Source organism: Anomaloglossus baeobatrachus, chromosome 8, assembly GCF_048569485.1.
Source record: "Anomaloglossus baeobatrachus isolate aAnoBae1 chromosome 8, aAnoBae1.hap1, whole genome shotgun sequence".
In the NCBI taxonomy this organism is placed as follows: domain Eukaryota; kingdom Metazoa; phylum Chordata; class Amphibia; order Anura; family Aromobatidae; genus Anomaloglossus; species Anomaloglossus baeobatrachus.
The window spans coordinates 113,145,309-113,161,836 of NC_134360.1; the positions used below are offsets into that span (position 1 = coordinate 113,145,309).

Sequence of the window (16,528 nt, forward strand, 5' to 3'; positions counted from 1 at the left end):
ATACCGCGACACCTGCCTGTCCCAACGCGCGTTTCACCCTCTTTCTCAGGGGACGTATGCTGGGTAAGTATGGATCAAGGGTATAAATGCCCTGGACAATCACCTAATTATCAAAAAAATATGTGCTAACCTCGTTACTTGAGTTGTGTACACCGGGCAATGTGTCCGCCTCCAGGGCGTCACTTCCACCACATCACACTGATGGCTTTAGTAACCAATCATCTGTGTTTTCATCAGTATTAAACCACCAATCGGGCACAGTGTAGCTGTGATTCACTTCCGGCTGGCCGGGCCCATCATCCCATAAGATACTTGAATTCAGTGGAAAAAATCAAAACCAAAAAAGTGTATATACATGCCTCGGCACCTCCGGCCGCCGCAGCAAATCTAATAATCATGATTTGATTACAGTATATGTCTATCGGGACATTTGCCTCCGAATGAAGGCCTTCCATTGGTTATGATGTAGTCATCCGGTACGCCAATGAGGCATCTCCAATCTATGGGCAATCACCGACCGGCCAGACACGTCAGTCCGCACAGCGTGTAAATAGTGCTAAACCGAGCATGCGTCGAAAGGTATGGACATATTACCGCGTCCCTAGTTACCATATTATGCTAAGGATGCTTAAGGCAAAAAAATATATATAGATAGGTACCTTAACGTCACCAGATGCCACGGTGGACTCAGTAATCATGATTAAATCAAAGGTATAAGTATATCGGAACAATTACCTTCAGTTGGAAGCGTCACATTGCGTCCGGAAGCATAGGCATCCAGCAGCGTCCCTCATTACCATACTGACCATCATGACTCAATTACCATGCCCACCAGGACGTCACTTGCAACTCGTCCCACCAAGAATCAGACATTTAACCATCATGTCAGTACTTAATCAACTCAGCCCGCTAGAAGAATACGGACAGCCTGTAAGCCATTTTTTGTACTAATAGACCATGTCAATCTACGCTTACTAAATTTTGGGCAGATGTCTGAAAAATCCCGGTATATCCCAGAATCACCAATTAGCCCCTAATGGATTTTCCATTTTCTTCACATATTCAATCATTCAATGGCCCACAGGCCCTACATCCTATATCATATTCCATTAATTATCTCTCCGACTTAAACAAGGTCTATAATGCATGATCCCGGTATCCCCTGTATAGCATCCCTACCCCCACTGATCTATTCTAAATCTTTCTCCATTAGTTCTATTTAGTTGCCTAATTTCTCCCTAGTATTTATTTAGCCAAAACCCATTTCAATATTTGACACAGGGCTTTATAGCATGGTAACCATGGGGACAGGAATCAAGCCTCCACCCCATTACGGCATCAGGTGTAACCAAACGCGCCAGACATCTAGGTTCCGACAAGGTTGGCCACCAAGATGCCGCAATTAAGGATGAGACATTCGTGATCCCAATGGTCCCGTGCTTAGCCAATGATGGAAAAAAAAAACAAAAACAAAAAAACAAACAGACAGGGGAGAAAACAGATTAAGGAGGATGTCTTCAATGTTATATAAGATAGTTCATATCCAAAATCCATGGGTCCAGTGTCCTGAGGGTCCACCAAGATTACACACATTCCATCATACACTTTAAAGTGAGTATCGACGTATTCCCAAACCCTAGGGGAAAGTACACAATTCAGTTAATAAATCAAGCGTCTACTATAGTAGTTAGCCCTAGGGTCACAGATGCTGGAAGGTGAAAATCCAAGGCCATATATCCAAGATCCAAAACACTATTGAATAAACACTGAAAAGCTATATATTAAAAGGGTTAAAATTTAAATAAAATGAGATATTATGACATATCTTTGAGTCCTCGTTCAACTTACAAGAAAGAACCAAAACCAAAGTGCTCATTAAGCCCCTTGGGTGCCACAGTGTCCAATAAGTAAATCCATTTGCTTTCTAATCTACCCAAAATTGTGTTGAGATCTCCCCCTCTAGGGTCATCCTTGATTTGGTCTATCGCCTTGATTTTCAATGATACGGGGTTAGAGTTGTGGAATTTTTTGTAGTGCCTAGGGAGAGTTTTAAGATGTTCATTTTCCAAAGCAGTTTTGGATTTTTCTATGTCACGCACATGTTCACGTGTGCGGATTTTAAGTTCTCTGCTCGTAAGGCCGACGTAAAATTTGCCACAACCACAAGTAGCCCGGTAGACTACATTTTTGGACGAGCATGTCAGATGTTGCCTAATAGTATACTCCCTTGGTTCTCTATTGCCCGTAAAGGTTTTAGACTTTACCATATTTAAACATCCTTTACACATCCCACATGGGAAGAAGCCAGGAGAAAGAGGGATTTTCAATGCATTTTTGGAGCCCTGATAGGAGCTATGCACTAATAAGTCCCTAAGATTTTTCGATCTTCTTGCTGTAACCAAGGGATGATCAGGCAGGCACCTTTTCAGAATGGGATCCATCATCAACACTTGCCAGTGTCTGTCGAGGATCACCCGAAGATCTCTCCAATGATTGCTATATGTAGTGATAAGCCTAACCGGTTGTTCCACCTTGGTAGATTCACGACTAGAATACAATAGTTGTTCCCTCGTGGTATTCAAGGCTCTCCTGTGCCCTTTTCGAACACATTTCTTACTGTAGCCTCTCTTTAGGAACCGATCAGTTAAATCCATAGCTTGAATATGGAATTTCTCATTCGAAGAGCAAATTCGCTTGGCTCTCAAGAACTGGGATATAGGGATGCTTCTGATGGTTGATGGGTGATGGCATGATTGAGCATGGAGAAGGGTGTTTGTAGACGTTGGTTTTCTAAACACATCTGTACTTATATCCCCACTTGGAGAGGCATGAATTTTGATATCCAAAAATTCCACTGATCGACCATATTTATATGTCAAGAAAATGTTCTTGTTGTTGGAATTGAGTCGATTCATAAATGAATCCAACTGCTCTACTGTGCCCTCCCAGATGAACCAAATGTCATCTATGTACCTGATCCAGTTCTGGACCAGGCACACAGACTCATCCGGCTCTGTCTGGAAAATTTGTCGTTCCCATTCCTGCAGAAACAGGTTAGCATAAGAGGGGGCGCAAGCCGCCCCCATTGCTGTACCCTGAATCTGGAGGAAGACTTCATCCTTGAACATAAAACAGTTGTGCTGCAAGATGAAATTGAGCAATATTAATATGAGGTCCACCAGTCCTTGCTCCAAATTACTAGATTGTAAGAAAAACTCAACTGCCATCATCCCATCATGGTGCCTAATGGAGGAGTATAGGGCCTCCACGTCCGCCGTTACCATCAGAGCTCCATTCCCTATGTTGAGATTATCAATCCTTCTTAAAGCCGTGGTGGTGTCCTTAATATGTGAGGGTAAAGTAAGAACTAATGGCTGTAGGTAGTATTCAATGAACTCACATACCCTCTCACATAGCCCGCCATTACCGGAGACTATGGGTCTTCCGGGAGGGTTATGTGGGTTCTTGTGCAGCTTCGGGAGTATATAGAACGTTGGCATCCGAGGATTAGCAACCAAAAGTGAATCTGAGATTTTCTTAGGGATAACTCCCATTTAAAAAGCTCTGTCTAGAATCTCAAATAGTTCTGCCCGATATTCCACAAGCGGGTTAAATGACAGCTTTCTATAGTTGGCGGTGTTTTTGAGTATTTTATACACCTGTGCCTCGTACTGGGTATTAGGCCAAATAACCAGGTTCCCGCCTTTATCGGCGGGCTTAATTGTAACTCCAGGCAGCACTTGTAGTTCTTTTAGTGCTTTTCTTTCCGCATAGTTAAGGTTAGAGGACTGGTGCTTGTAAAGCTTCAAGTCCTCAATTTCTTTGCTAACCAACTTTACAAAGATGTCAACCGCAGGGCATGAACTAAACGGAGGAAACTTTTTGGACCTTGGATATAGGTGTCTTGGAAAACTTCCAATCTTAGTTACATAGTTACTTAGGTTGAAAAAAGACCTAGGTCCATCTAGTTCAATCTCCTGCACTGGTTCCTCTAAAGATTCAATATTAGATTCAACACCTAAGGGTTCACTTACATAATCATCCATATGTACAATGTCCCCCTCCATGGCCAAGGAGTTCAAGGCTGATATGGCTTCTTGTTCTTTTTTGGAGCTGTAAACTTCTCCTAAATTGGATTGATAAAAGAAACGTTTGAGTAGAATCTTTCTTGCAAAAAGATGTAAATCCTTGACAGTGGTAAATTTATCAAGATTACTAGAGGGCGAAAAAGACAATCCCCTCTCCAGTACCCTTACTTGGTAATCAGTTAAGGAATGTGTAGATAAATTAATTACCTTCAGTTGGTCATCACGGACGAAGCCTTCATGATGGTATATTTTTGGCTGGGTCCTATTTCTATCCCACTGTCTTGTTTTCATGTGTCGTTTATCCCACGTTTCCACTTCGCTTAGGGAATTTTCTCCTTCGCTGGTGGAAGCAGCTGAAGAGACGGAGGAGTTCCTATACTGTGTTTTCTCCTTTTGTTTCGGGATCTGCCATCTAAAGATCTTCTGGGACTCAAAGTCCGCCACATCCCGGTGGAATTTTTTCCCTTTCAATTGGCTGATCTCCGCCTCCCATTTTTCAATGTATTTTTCCAGTTCAGAGAAAAAGTTACTAACCGCCATTTCTTCAATGTCCTTGGTTAAATTTTTTTGTAGTTCCTCCAACTCAAGATCAAGAGCCGCTAGAGATAGCGCATTTTTATCCACAATAATCCGCATAAATTCATTTGAGCATGTAAGGGAAGCTTCAATCCATCTTTTCATCAGATGTTCATCTTCTAAAGGGAATGTAGGGTAAATCTGGATTCTCAGACCCCTAGGCACTATTTTGGCTGATAGATAATTTTCCATGGAGGTTTTGGTCCACCACATTTTCATCTTTTTATGTGTCAAATTTTTATATTTGTTAAATCTTTCCTTGCCAGTTGAACGAGGATTATTAAAATCAATTGAGGACCCCTGCTGGAATATATTAGTAGCCTTGTTGCGCCAGGAGACCTTCTTGGCTTTGAAATCCATAACTGGTCTATAGTGACCTTATTCTGTAATAAAACAGATGTATAATATTAGATCAAACAAACAGCATGAGTTGGATAACCATTGCATCAATTTAGGCCAGAGAAACAAAAAATGGTATGACTCCAATATAATTAAAAAATATTTTAATTTTATTTCAAATTTATAAAATCAAGACATAATAAAGACAAAAACAACATTCACAGCAGTAAATCCTCAATAGAAGGTGGGCCGGTACCATACATAAAGAGCATATAATATATGAAAATTTTCAAAACAAATGTCAACACACAGTTAATAATGATATTTCATCCCTAATCCATAGGGAAAGGGAAAGATATACTCAAATCACTACTGGGGTTTCAACAGTTAATCACCCTCAGAGATGGTATAATCCCTATAGGTGTTGACATCATGCATAAAGAGTATATGAAATATTTCCAAACATGTGTCAGCAAACAGTTGGTAATAGTATTTGATCCCTACTTTTAAGGGCAAAGGTACACTCACACAGTTATTGGGGTTGTAATAGTTAATCGCCCCCACGGATAATATAATCCCTGTAAGTATTGACATCAAAAACCAACCGTATACTGACCAGTAGAATAGATACCGCGACACCTGCCTGTCCCAACGCGCGTTTCACCCTCTTTCTCAGGGGACGTATGCTGGGTAAGTATGGATCAAGGGTATAAATGCCCTGGACAATCACCTAATTATCAAAAAAATATGTGCTAACCTCGTTACTTGAGTTGTGTACACCGGGCAACGTGTCCGCCTCCAGGGCGTCACTTCCACCACATCACACTGATGGCTTTAGTAACCAATCATCTGTGTTTTCATCAGTATTAAACCACCAATCGGGCACAGTGTAGCTGTGATTCACTTCCGGCTGGCCGGGCCCATCATCCCATAAGATACTTGAATTCCGTGGAAAAAATCAAAACCAAAAAAGTGTATATACATGCCTCGGCACCTCCGGCCGCCGCAGCAAATCTAATAATCATGATTTGATTACAGTATATGTCTATCGGGACATTTGCCTCCGAATGAAGGCCTTCCATTGGTTATGACGTAGTCATCCGGTACGCCAATGAGGCATCTCCAATCTATGGCCAATCACCGACCGGCCAGACACGTCAGTCCGCACAGCGTGTAAATAGTGCTAAACCGAGCATGCGTCGAAAGGTATGGACATATTACCGCGTCCCTAGTTACCATATTATGCTAAGGATGCTTAAGGCAAAAAAATATATATAGATAGGTACCTTAACGTCACCAGATGCCACGGTGGACTCAGTAATCATGATTAAATCAAAGGTATAAGTATATCGGAACAATTACCTTCAGTTGGAAGCGTCACATTGCGTCCGGAAGCATAGGCATCCAGCAGCGTCCCTCATTACCATACTGACCATCATGACTCAATTACCATGCCCACCAGGACGTCACTTGCGACTCGTCCCACCAAGAATCAGACATTTAACCATCATGTCAGTACTTAATCAACTCAGCCCGCTAGAAGAATACGGACAGCCTGTAAGCCATTTTTTGTACTAATAGACCATGTCAATCTACGCTTACTAAATTTTGGGCAGATGTCTGAAAAATCCCGGTATATCCCAGAAGTTTCCTCCGTTTAGTTCATGCCCTGCGGTTGACATCTTTGTAAAGTTGGCTAGCAAAGAAATTGAGGACTTGAAGCTTTACAAGCACCAGTCCTCTAACCTTAACTATGCGGAAAGAAAAGCACTAAAAGAACTACAAGTGCTGCCTGGAGTTACAATTAAGCCCGCCGATAAAGGCGGGAACCTGGTTATTTGGCCTTATACCCAGTACGAGGCACAGGTGTATAAAATACTCAAAAAACCGCCAACTATAGAAAGCTGTCATTTAACCCGCTTGTGGAATATCGGGCAGAACTATTTGAGATTCTAGACAGAGCTTTTCAAATGGGAGTTATCCCTAAGAAAATCTCAGATTCACTTTTGGTTGCTAATCCTCGGATGCCAACGTTCTATATACTCCCGAAGCTGCACAAGAACCCACATAACCCTCCCGGAAGACCCATAGTCTCCGGTAATGGCGGGCTATGTGAGAGGGTATGTGAGTTCATTGAATACTACCTACAGCCATTAGTTCTTACTTTACCCTCACATATTAAGGACACCACCACGGCTTTAAGAAGGATTGATAATCTCAACATAGGGAATGGAGCTCTGATGGTAACGGCGGACGTGGAGGCCCTATACTCCTCCATTAGGCACCATGATGGGATGATGGCAGTTGAGTTTTTCTTACAATCTAGTAATTTGGAGCAAGGACTGGTGGACCTTATAATAATATTGCTCAATTTCATCTTGCAGCACAACTGTTTTATGTTCAAGGATGAAGTCTTCCTCCAGATTCAGGGTACAGCAATGGGGGCGGCTTGCGCCCCCTCTTATGCTAACCTGTTTCTGGGGGAATGGGAACGACAAATTTTCCAGACAGAGCCGGATGAGCCTGTGTGCCTGGTCCAGAACTGGATCAGGTACATAGATGACATTTGGTTCATCTGGGAGGGCACAGTAGAGCAGTTGGATTCATTTATGAATCGACTCAATTCCAACAACAAGAACATTTTCTTGACATATAAATATGGTCGATCAGTGGAATTTTTGGATATCAAAATTCATGCCTCTCTAAGTGGGGATATAAGTACAGATGTGTTTAGAAAACCAACGTCTACAAACACCCTTCTCCATGCTCAATCATGCCATCACCCATCAACCATCAGAAGCATCCCTATATCCCAGTTCTTGAGAGCCAAGCGAATTTGCTCTTCGAATGAGAAATTCCATATTCAAGCTGAGGATTTAACTGATCGGTTCCTAAAGAGAGGCTACAGTAAGAAATGTGTTCGAAAAGGGCACAGGAGAGCCATGAATACCACGAGGGAACAACTATTGTATTCTAGTCGTGAATCTACCAAGGTGGAACAACCGGTTAGGCTTATCACTACATATAGCAATCATTGGAGAGATCTTCGGGTGATCCTCGACAGACACTGGCAAGTGTTGATGATGGATCCCATTCTGAAAAGGTGCCTGCCTGATCATCCCTTGGTTACAGCAAGAAGATCGAAAAATCTTAGGGACTTATTAGTGCATAGCTCCTATCAGGGCTCCAAAAATGCATTGAAAATCCCTCTTTCTCCTGGCTTCTTCCCATGTGGGATGTGTAAAGGATGTTTAAATATGGTAAAGTCTAAAACCTTTACGGGCAATAGAGAACCAAGGGAGTATACTATTAGGCAACATCTGACATGCTCGTCCAAAAATGTAGTCTACCAGGCTACTTGTGGTTGTGGCAAATTTTACGTCGGCCTTACGAGCAGAGAACTTAAAATCCGCACACGTGAACATGTGCGTGACATAGAAAAATCCAAAACTGCTTTGGAAAATGAACATCTTAAAACTCTCCCTAGGCACTACAAAAAATTCCACAACTCTAACCCCGTATCATTGAAAATCAAGGCGATAGACCAAATCAAGGATGACCCTAGAGGGGGAGATCTCAACACAATTTTGGGTAGATTAGAAAGCAAATGGATTTACTTATTGGACACTGTGGCACCCAAGGGGCTTAATGAGCACTTTGGTTTTGGTTCTTTCTTGTAAGTTGAACGAGGACTCAAAGATATGTCATAATATCTCATTTTATTTAAATTTTAACCCTTTTAATATATAGCTGTTCAGTGTTTATTCAATAGTGTTTTGGATCTTGGATATATGGCCTTGGATTTTCACCTTCCAGCATCTGTGACCCTAGGGCTAACTACTATAGTAGACGCTTGATTTATTAACTGAATTGTGTACTTTCCCCTAGGGTTTGGGAATACGTCGATACTCACTTTAAAGTGTATGATGGAATGTGTGTAATCTTGGTGGACCCTCAGGACACTGGACCCATGGATTTTGGATATGAACTATCTTATACAACATTGAAGACATCCTCCTTAATCTGTTTTCTCCCCTGTCTGTTTTTTTTTTTTTGTTTTTTTTTCCATCATTGGCTAAGCACGGGACCATTGGGATCACGAATGTCTCATCCTTAATTTCGGCATCTTGGTGGCCAACCTTGTCGGAACCTAGATGTCTGGCGCGTTTGGTTACACCTGATGCCGTAATGGGGTGGAGGCTTGATTCCTGTCCCCATGGTTACCGTGCTATAAAGCCCTGTGTCAAATATTGAAATGGGTTTTGGCTAAATAAATACTAGGGAGAAATTAGGCAACTAAATAGAACTAATGGAGAAAGATTTAGAATAGATCAGTGGGGGTAGGGATGCTATACAGGGGATACCGGGATCATGCATTATTAACCTTGTTTAAGTCGGAGAGATAATTAATGGAATATGATATAGGATGTAGGGCCTGTGGGCCATTGAATGATTGAATATGTGAAGAAAATGGAAAATCCATTAGGGGCTAATTGGTGATTCTGGGATATACCGGGATTTTTCAGACATCTGCCCAAAATTTAGTAAGCGTAGATTGACATGGTCTATTAGTACAAAAAATGGCTTACAGGCTGTCCGTATTCTTCTAGCGGGCTGAGTTGATTAAGTACTGACATGATGGTTAAATGTCTGATTCTTGGTGGGACGAGTCGCAAGTGACGTCCTGGTGGGCATGGTAATTGAGTCATGATGGTCAGTATGGTAATGAGGGACGCTGCTGGATGCCTATGCTTCCGGACGCAATGTGACGCTTCCAACTGAAGGTAATTGTTCCGATATACTTATACCTTTGATTTAATCATGATTACTGAGTCCACCGTGGCATCTGGTGACGTTAAGGTACCTATCTATATATATTTTTTTGCCTTAAGCATCCTTAGCATAATATGGTAACTAGGGACGCGGTAATATGTCCATACCTTTCGACGCATGCTCGGTTTAGCACTATTTACACGCTGTGCGGACTGACGTGTCTGGCCGGTCGGTGATTGGCCATAGATTGGAGATGCCTCATTGGCGTACCGGATGACTACGTCATAACCAATGGAAGGCCTTCATTCGGAGGCAAATGTCCCGATAGACATATACTGTAATCAAATCATGATTATTAGATTTGCTGCGGCGGCCGGAGGTGCCGAGGCATGTATATACACTTTTTTGGTTTTGATTTTTTCCACGGAATTCGAGTATCTTATGGGATGATGGGCCCGGCCAGCCGGAAGTGAATCACAGCTACACTGTGCTCGATTGGTGGTTTAATACTGATGAAAACACAGATGATTGGTTACTAAAGCCATCAGTGTGATGTGGTGGAAGTGACGCCCTGGAGGCGGACACATTGCCCGGTGTACACAAGTCAAGTAACGAGGTTAGCACATATTTTTTTGATAATTAGGTGATTGTCCAGGGCATTTATACCCTTGATCCATACTTACCCAGCATACGTCCCCTGAGAAAGAGGGTGAAACGCGCGTTGGGACAGGCAGGTGTCGCGGTATCTATTCTACTGGTCAGTATACGGTTGGTTTTTGATGTCAATACTTACAGGGATTATATTATCCGTGGGGGCGATTAACTATTACAACCCCAGTAACTGTGTGAGTGTACCTTTGCCCTTAAAAGTAGGGATCAAATACTATTACCAACTGTTTGCTGACACATGTTTGGAAATATTTCATATACTCTTTATGCATGATGTCAACACCTATAGGGATTATACCATCTCTGAGGGTGATTAACTGTTGAAACCCCAGTAGTGATTTGAGTATATCTTTCCCTTTCCCTATGGATTAGGGATGAAATATCATTATTAACTGTGTGTTGACATTTGTTTTGAAAATTTTCATATATTATATGCTCCTTATGTATGGTACCGGCCCACCTTCTATTGAGGATTTACTGCTGTGAATGTTGTTTTTGTCTTTATTATGTCTTGATGTTATAAATTTGAAATAAAATTAAAATATTTTTTAATTATATTGGAGTCATACCATTTTTTGTTTCTCTGGCCTAAATTGATGCAATGGTTATCCAACTCATGCTGTTTGTTTGATCTTATATTTTTTTTTGCCCGGGGAAAATGTTCAAGAGCTTATTTTCGCACTAGGGCTTATTCTCAGAGAAACATGGTTGGGGGAAAGTTTACCCCTCAAAAAATGCAGATCCCCTTTGTAGGAGAGTCACACTTACCAAATCCCAGGTGTCTGCATCGTTCCCAGGTCCTTCTCAGCGGGCGCTCCCAGCAGGTATGTTGCACACTGTCCTCTTCTGCTTCTGGCTGACAAACACACACTCATGCATGCATGCACACACACTCACCACTCCCACACTCACTACATCCAGCAATACCAATTGCTTACGGTCAGCAGAGAATCCTGGGATGCAGGGCAGTGAAGCACAAGGACCTGTAGGTAGAACGCATAGAGGACCTGTGGGTGGAACACATGCTGGCCAGAAGCAATCAGTATCACTGGATGTGATGTGTGTGATCGGATGTGGTGAGTGTGATCTGATGTATGTGTGCGATCTGATGTGTGTGTGTGTGTGTGTGCGCGCGATCTGATGTGTGTGCGATCTGATGTTTGTGCGATCTGATGTGTGTCTGCGTGTGTGTGTGCGATCTGATGTGTGTGTACGATCTGGTGTGTGTGATCTGATGTGTGTGTGTGTGTAATCTCGTGTGTGTGCAATCTGATGTGTGTGTGCAAACTGGTGTGTGTGTGCAAACTGGTGTGTGTGTAGCACCAAGGGATATGTGGTACTCTGTTCCGGGCAGTGAGCATCTTGGGAATTTCATGATGGTCGCCGTTACCCAGTTCCGTGCCTTGGGCCCTTTTTGTAATGTGGATATTTATAGGGGATTGGTGAATAAAGTTTATTTGTGATGCCACTTGCGGTGTTGCGGCTAAATGTAGGGAGCCGCAGCTGCAGAATGTCTCCACTGGAGCGGGTGGTATTAGCAGCTAGTATGGTAGTCCCTTCGCAAATAGGGTTTTGCCCCAGCGGGTGTATGGTGCAGTGGGCGTTGGAAGGAGTCCAGACAGGTATTCAGTGCAACTGGTTTACTCACTTGGGATGTTAACTGGTTGCCTGAGGCTGGCTGGTTTCGCCTCCAGGTCCCCTTCATCCCAGTGCCAGTCTGGTTCTCTGGTAACTTCATCCCCTGCACCTGTCTCTGGTAAGTGGGTCCCCATGGTATAGAACACTGGGGGTCCCCGTTCTGTGGTTTGTCCACTTTTGTCCGCCTGACGGTAGTGTGAACCCTATGGTGTTGGAGTCTCTGGTCCTGTCCCCGGTTCTCCCTTTGCTACTGAGTCTTCGGATTCTTTATGGTCAGCAAGGTCCTTGATGGTCCCCTTTGGTGTGCAGGTCGGCTTCAACCTGTCATAGGGTCCTGTACCCCGACGGTGCGTAGTTCCAGGAGTACTCCACCGGCAACCACTTCTACTGGGTACCAGGTCACCGTCAACCCGAGTCAGGATGTCGCTTCACTTCCACCTTCACTCTCCTGCTGCTGTCAACTCACTGACTACTCTCCACAGTTTGCTCCTCCCACCTGGTCAGCTAGTGGACTGGAGTGGCTCCACCATCCATTGGTCCCACCCTAGCTGGGTACCATTGTTTGGGGAATTGTTGTCACTTACCAGAGACAGGTGCAGGGGAAGAAGGTACCAGAGAACCAAACTGGTGACCTGGAGGCGAAACCAGCCAGCCTCGTTCAACCAGTTAACATCTTCAGCAGTGAGTAAACCAGTTGCACTGAAGACCTGTGTGGACTACCTTCTTCTAATGCTCACTGCACCATACACCCTCTGGGGCAAAACCCTACTTGCGGAAGGACTACCATTCTAGCTACCAATACCACCAACCCCAGTAGAGACATTCTGCAGCAGCGGCTCCTTACACTTAGCTGCAACACCGCAAGTGGCCTCATATGTGAACATTATCTTATTGTTCCCTATAAATATCCCCATTACAAAAAGGGCCCAGGGCATGGAACTGGGTAACGGCCACCACCGTGACATTCCCAAGACGTATACCGCCCGGAACCGAGTACCCCATATCTCTAGGTGCTACATCTGTTTTACCTTGGTTGATTATTAAAAAATAGGGGAGACCTCACGCCGTATTTAAACATATGTTTATTAAGTTATACCAGGCTAAAACACCCTGCCAAACATCACACCCCCGGGTCTCATATAACATCCGATGATGCAATGCAGCCAGCCAATCACATTAATGACAGTAGCCAAGCTGGCTACAGCATAACTCTGATTAGCAGACAATCTCTGCATGTTTAGTGGCTGAAAAACAGCCAAGAAACATGAAGGGCAGGGACTTTAGCATGGCGTTTGAGCACCTGTGATACTCAGCTGATTATCAAGCGTGCCTGAGTACCTAGATGCTTGATCAAGTATCGAACAGTGCAAAGCACGCTTGCTCATCACTAATTGCAAGGTTTTAGTTTAGTTTTGATTAGGGGGATTTTTTGCAATATGGAAAATTTAAAAAGTATCATCAACATTATTTTTTTCTGTTTACACATTACGTTTTTTTATCTCAGGTAAACTCATTTTAAACTGAAACTTTTAAGTGCATGTGGCTCTTACAAAGACAAGTCCAGAAATACATTTACATAGACAGTTCCTCCAGCTCTGAGAAATCAGAGTTTGAATTGATTTGAAAATGAGGATGAAGAGCTATTTCTATATCTGTCACTCCAGCTCTATTCCCCACCCAGCTTCACCTCCTCCTGGTTGACTGACAACTTCTTTGACTGAAGTCAAACAACATAATGGCTGCAAGTAAAGTAGGAGGAGGTGGCGCTGGATGGGGAATAGAGCTGGAGGGACACGCTTGACATCTACAATAGCTTTCCAACCTCGTTTGCATATCAATTCAAATGCATATTTCTCAGTAAGTAATTAGTTAAAATTAATATTAATCATGTGTATTTGTGCAAAAACAGAATGAAAAAAAAACTCCATGAAAAATTTAGACTCCATTAGAACTGCGTAAAAACTGCAGTTTATGGTTTTACCTTGAAGTTCATTTACGGTACAATGTATACCTATTTAGTAATTGTTACTGTCATGTGTTTCAGGGCTGATTGTGGACATGGGAATATTTGCAATAAATCTGAAATACATCAAGATTGCAAACAGAGGCAAGAGGAAACAAAGAATGCTCAAGATCTTCTTGAAAAAAAGATTACATTATTGCAGGAGGTAATGATAAAGTCTTCTTGTTTTGTTGCATTTCTAATTGTCCTTTTATGTAACTTAAGGCCCCTTTGCACACTGCAACATCGCTGTAACGTCACCGGTTTTGTGACGTAATATCGACCTCCCCAGCGACATTGCAGTGTGTGAAACGCATCAGCGACCTGGCCCCCGCTATGAGGTTGCTGATCGCTACAAATCTTTCAGGACCATTTTTTGGTCCTTTATTTCCCGCTGAGCAGCATGCATCGGTGTGTTTGACACCGTTACAACGACTTCGTTAGCGACTTCCCTTTCAAATAGCTGCTTTAACACGTCCCCAATGACCAGCTAGGTCGTTCTGCAGGTCTGCATCGCTGCTGCGTCGTTGGCCAGGTCTGCCTTTTTGAGAGCTCACCAGCGACTCACCAGAAACTTTGTAGCGATCCCGGCCAGGTTGGGATCGCTGGTGGGATCGCTAGAAAATCTCAGTGTGTAAAGAGGCCTTTAGAAACTGATGTGGAAAGATTTTCCATTATTTGTTATCATGCACACAGAAAAGCCAAAGGGCTGCTTCTCACTTGCGAGTTTCTCGAGGTAGAGCAATGCGAGAAAATCTCGCATTGGAATCGGACACGTTAGTGAATGATTCAGCTTGCATTCGCGATTTTTTTCTCAGTCCAAATCGGACTGAGAAAAAAATCGCAGCATGCTGCTTTTTTGCAAGTTTCTACTGCGAGTCTCTCCAATGCAAGTCTATGGGAGCGCGTAAAAAATCGGATGTCACGGGACGACACTCACATCATTCTAGTGACATCCGATTTTCTAAATACATTTCTCGCATGTTTCTTAAAACACTGGAAACGAGTGATGTCTCACAATGTCTGTCAATCACTATTCTCTGTCAGTCGGTCTCTCCCTCTCGGTCTCTATTCTCTCTCTGTCGGTCGGTCTGTCGGTCGGTCACTATCTCTGTCCCTCACTCTTTGTCCATGTCGGTCTATCCCTCTCCCCCCCCTCTCTCATACTCACCGGTCCCCGATCACCAGTGCGGCGCTGCACGGCATTCACACTGCTCCGGTGGCTTCTCCTCTTTTGAAAAAGCCGGCCGCTCATTATTCAATCTCGTATTCCCTGCTTTACCCACCCACCGGCACCTATGATTGGTTGCAGTCAGACACGCCCCCACGCTGAGTGACAGCTGTCTCACTGCAACCAATCACAGCAGCCGGTGGGAGTTTCTATGCTGTGCAGTAAAATAAATAAATAAATAATTAAAAGAAATGGCGTGCGGTCCCCCCCAATTTTAATACCAGCCAGATAAAGCCATACGGCTGAAGGCTGGTATTCTCAGGATCGGGAGCTCCACGTTATGGGGAGCCCCCCAGCCTAACAATATCAGCCAGCAGCCGCCCAGAATGGCCACTTCTATTAGATGCGACTGTTCTGGGACTGTACCCGGCTATTCCCGATTTGCCCTGGTGCGTTGGCAATCAGGGTAATAAGGAGTTAATGGCAGCCCAAAGCTGCCACTAAATCCTAGATTAATCATTGCAGGCGTCTATGAGACACCCCCAATGATTAGCCTGTAAATTAAAGTTAATAAACACACACAGTGAAAAAAACCTTTATTTGAAATAATAAACAATAACAAAGAACCTCGTTCACCACTTTATTAAGTACGCAAAAAACCCATCCTTGTCCGACGTAATCCACGGAGGTCCCGCTTCGCTTCCAGCTCTGCTACATGAAGGTGACAGGAGCTGCAGAAGACACCGCCGCTCCTGTCACCTCCACGCAGCAACTGAGGTGAGAAGCGCGATCAGCTGATGTCAGTCAGGTAACTCGTGGCCACCGCTGGATCCTCCAACAGTGACAGCAAGTCGCCCGAGTGACAGCAATGAAGTCACAGGTGAGTTGCGGTCACGGGGGGAGGATCCAGCTGGCCTCGGGTAACCTGAGTGACGGCAGCGCTAATCGCGCTGCTCAATTCAGTCACTCAGGGGATTAGCGGTCACCGGTGAGTCCTTCACAGGTGACCGCTAATCAGGACGCGACACAGACAGAACCGCGGCATGACAATGAAGTTGGGTGAAGTTCACCCAAGTTCATTCCGATCGTGCGGCTCTGTCTGTGTCTGCTGTCATCTGCCATTCAGCTCTGCTACATGGCTGTCTCTGGCTACTGTCAGCGGCCATGTAGCAGAGCTGAATTGCAGATGACAGCTGCTGAGAAAAAAAAGGATCACACACAGATCACACACGCATTGCACACGCATTGCAATCATGAGAAAAATCTCAGGAT

At 43.8% G+C, this 16,528-nt stretch overlaps 1 protein-coding gene across 1 annotated transcript in view; it reads left to right on the forward strand.

The window, feature by feature from the left end:
* Positions 1 to 16,528, forward strand: part of PDE4DIP (phosphodiesterase 4D interacting protein) — a 1,984,767-nt gene that overhangs the window by 360,919 nt on the left and 1,607,320 nt on the right. Inside the window, exon 3 of the mRNA XM_075321961.1 lies at positions 14,128 to 14,251. Coding sequence (XP_075178076.1) covers positions 14,128 to 14,251 — 124 coding nt within the window. The remainder of the gene's footprint in view (positions 1 to 14,127; positions 14,252 to 16,528) is intronic.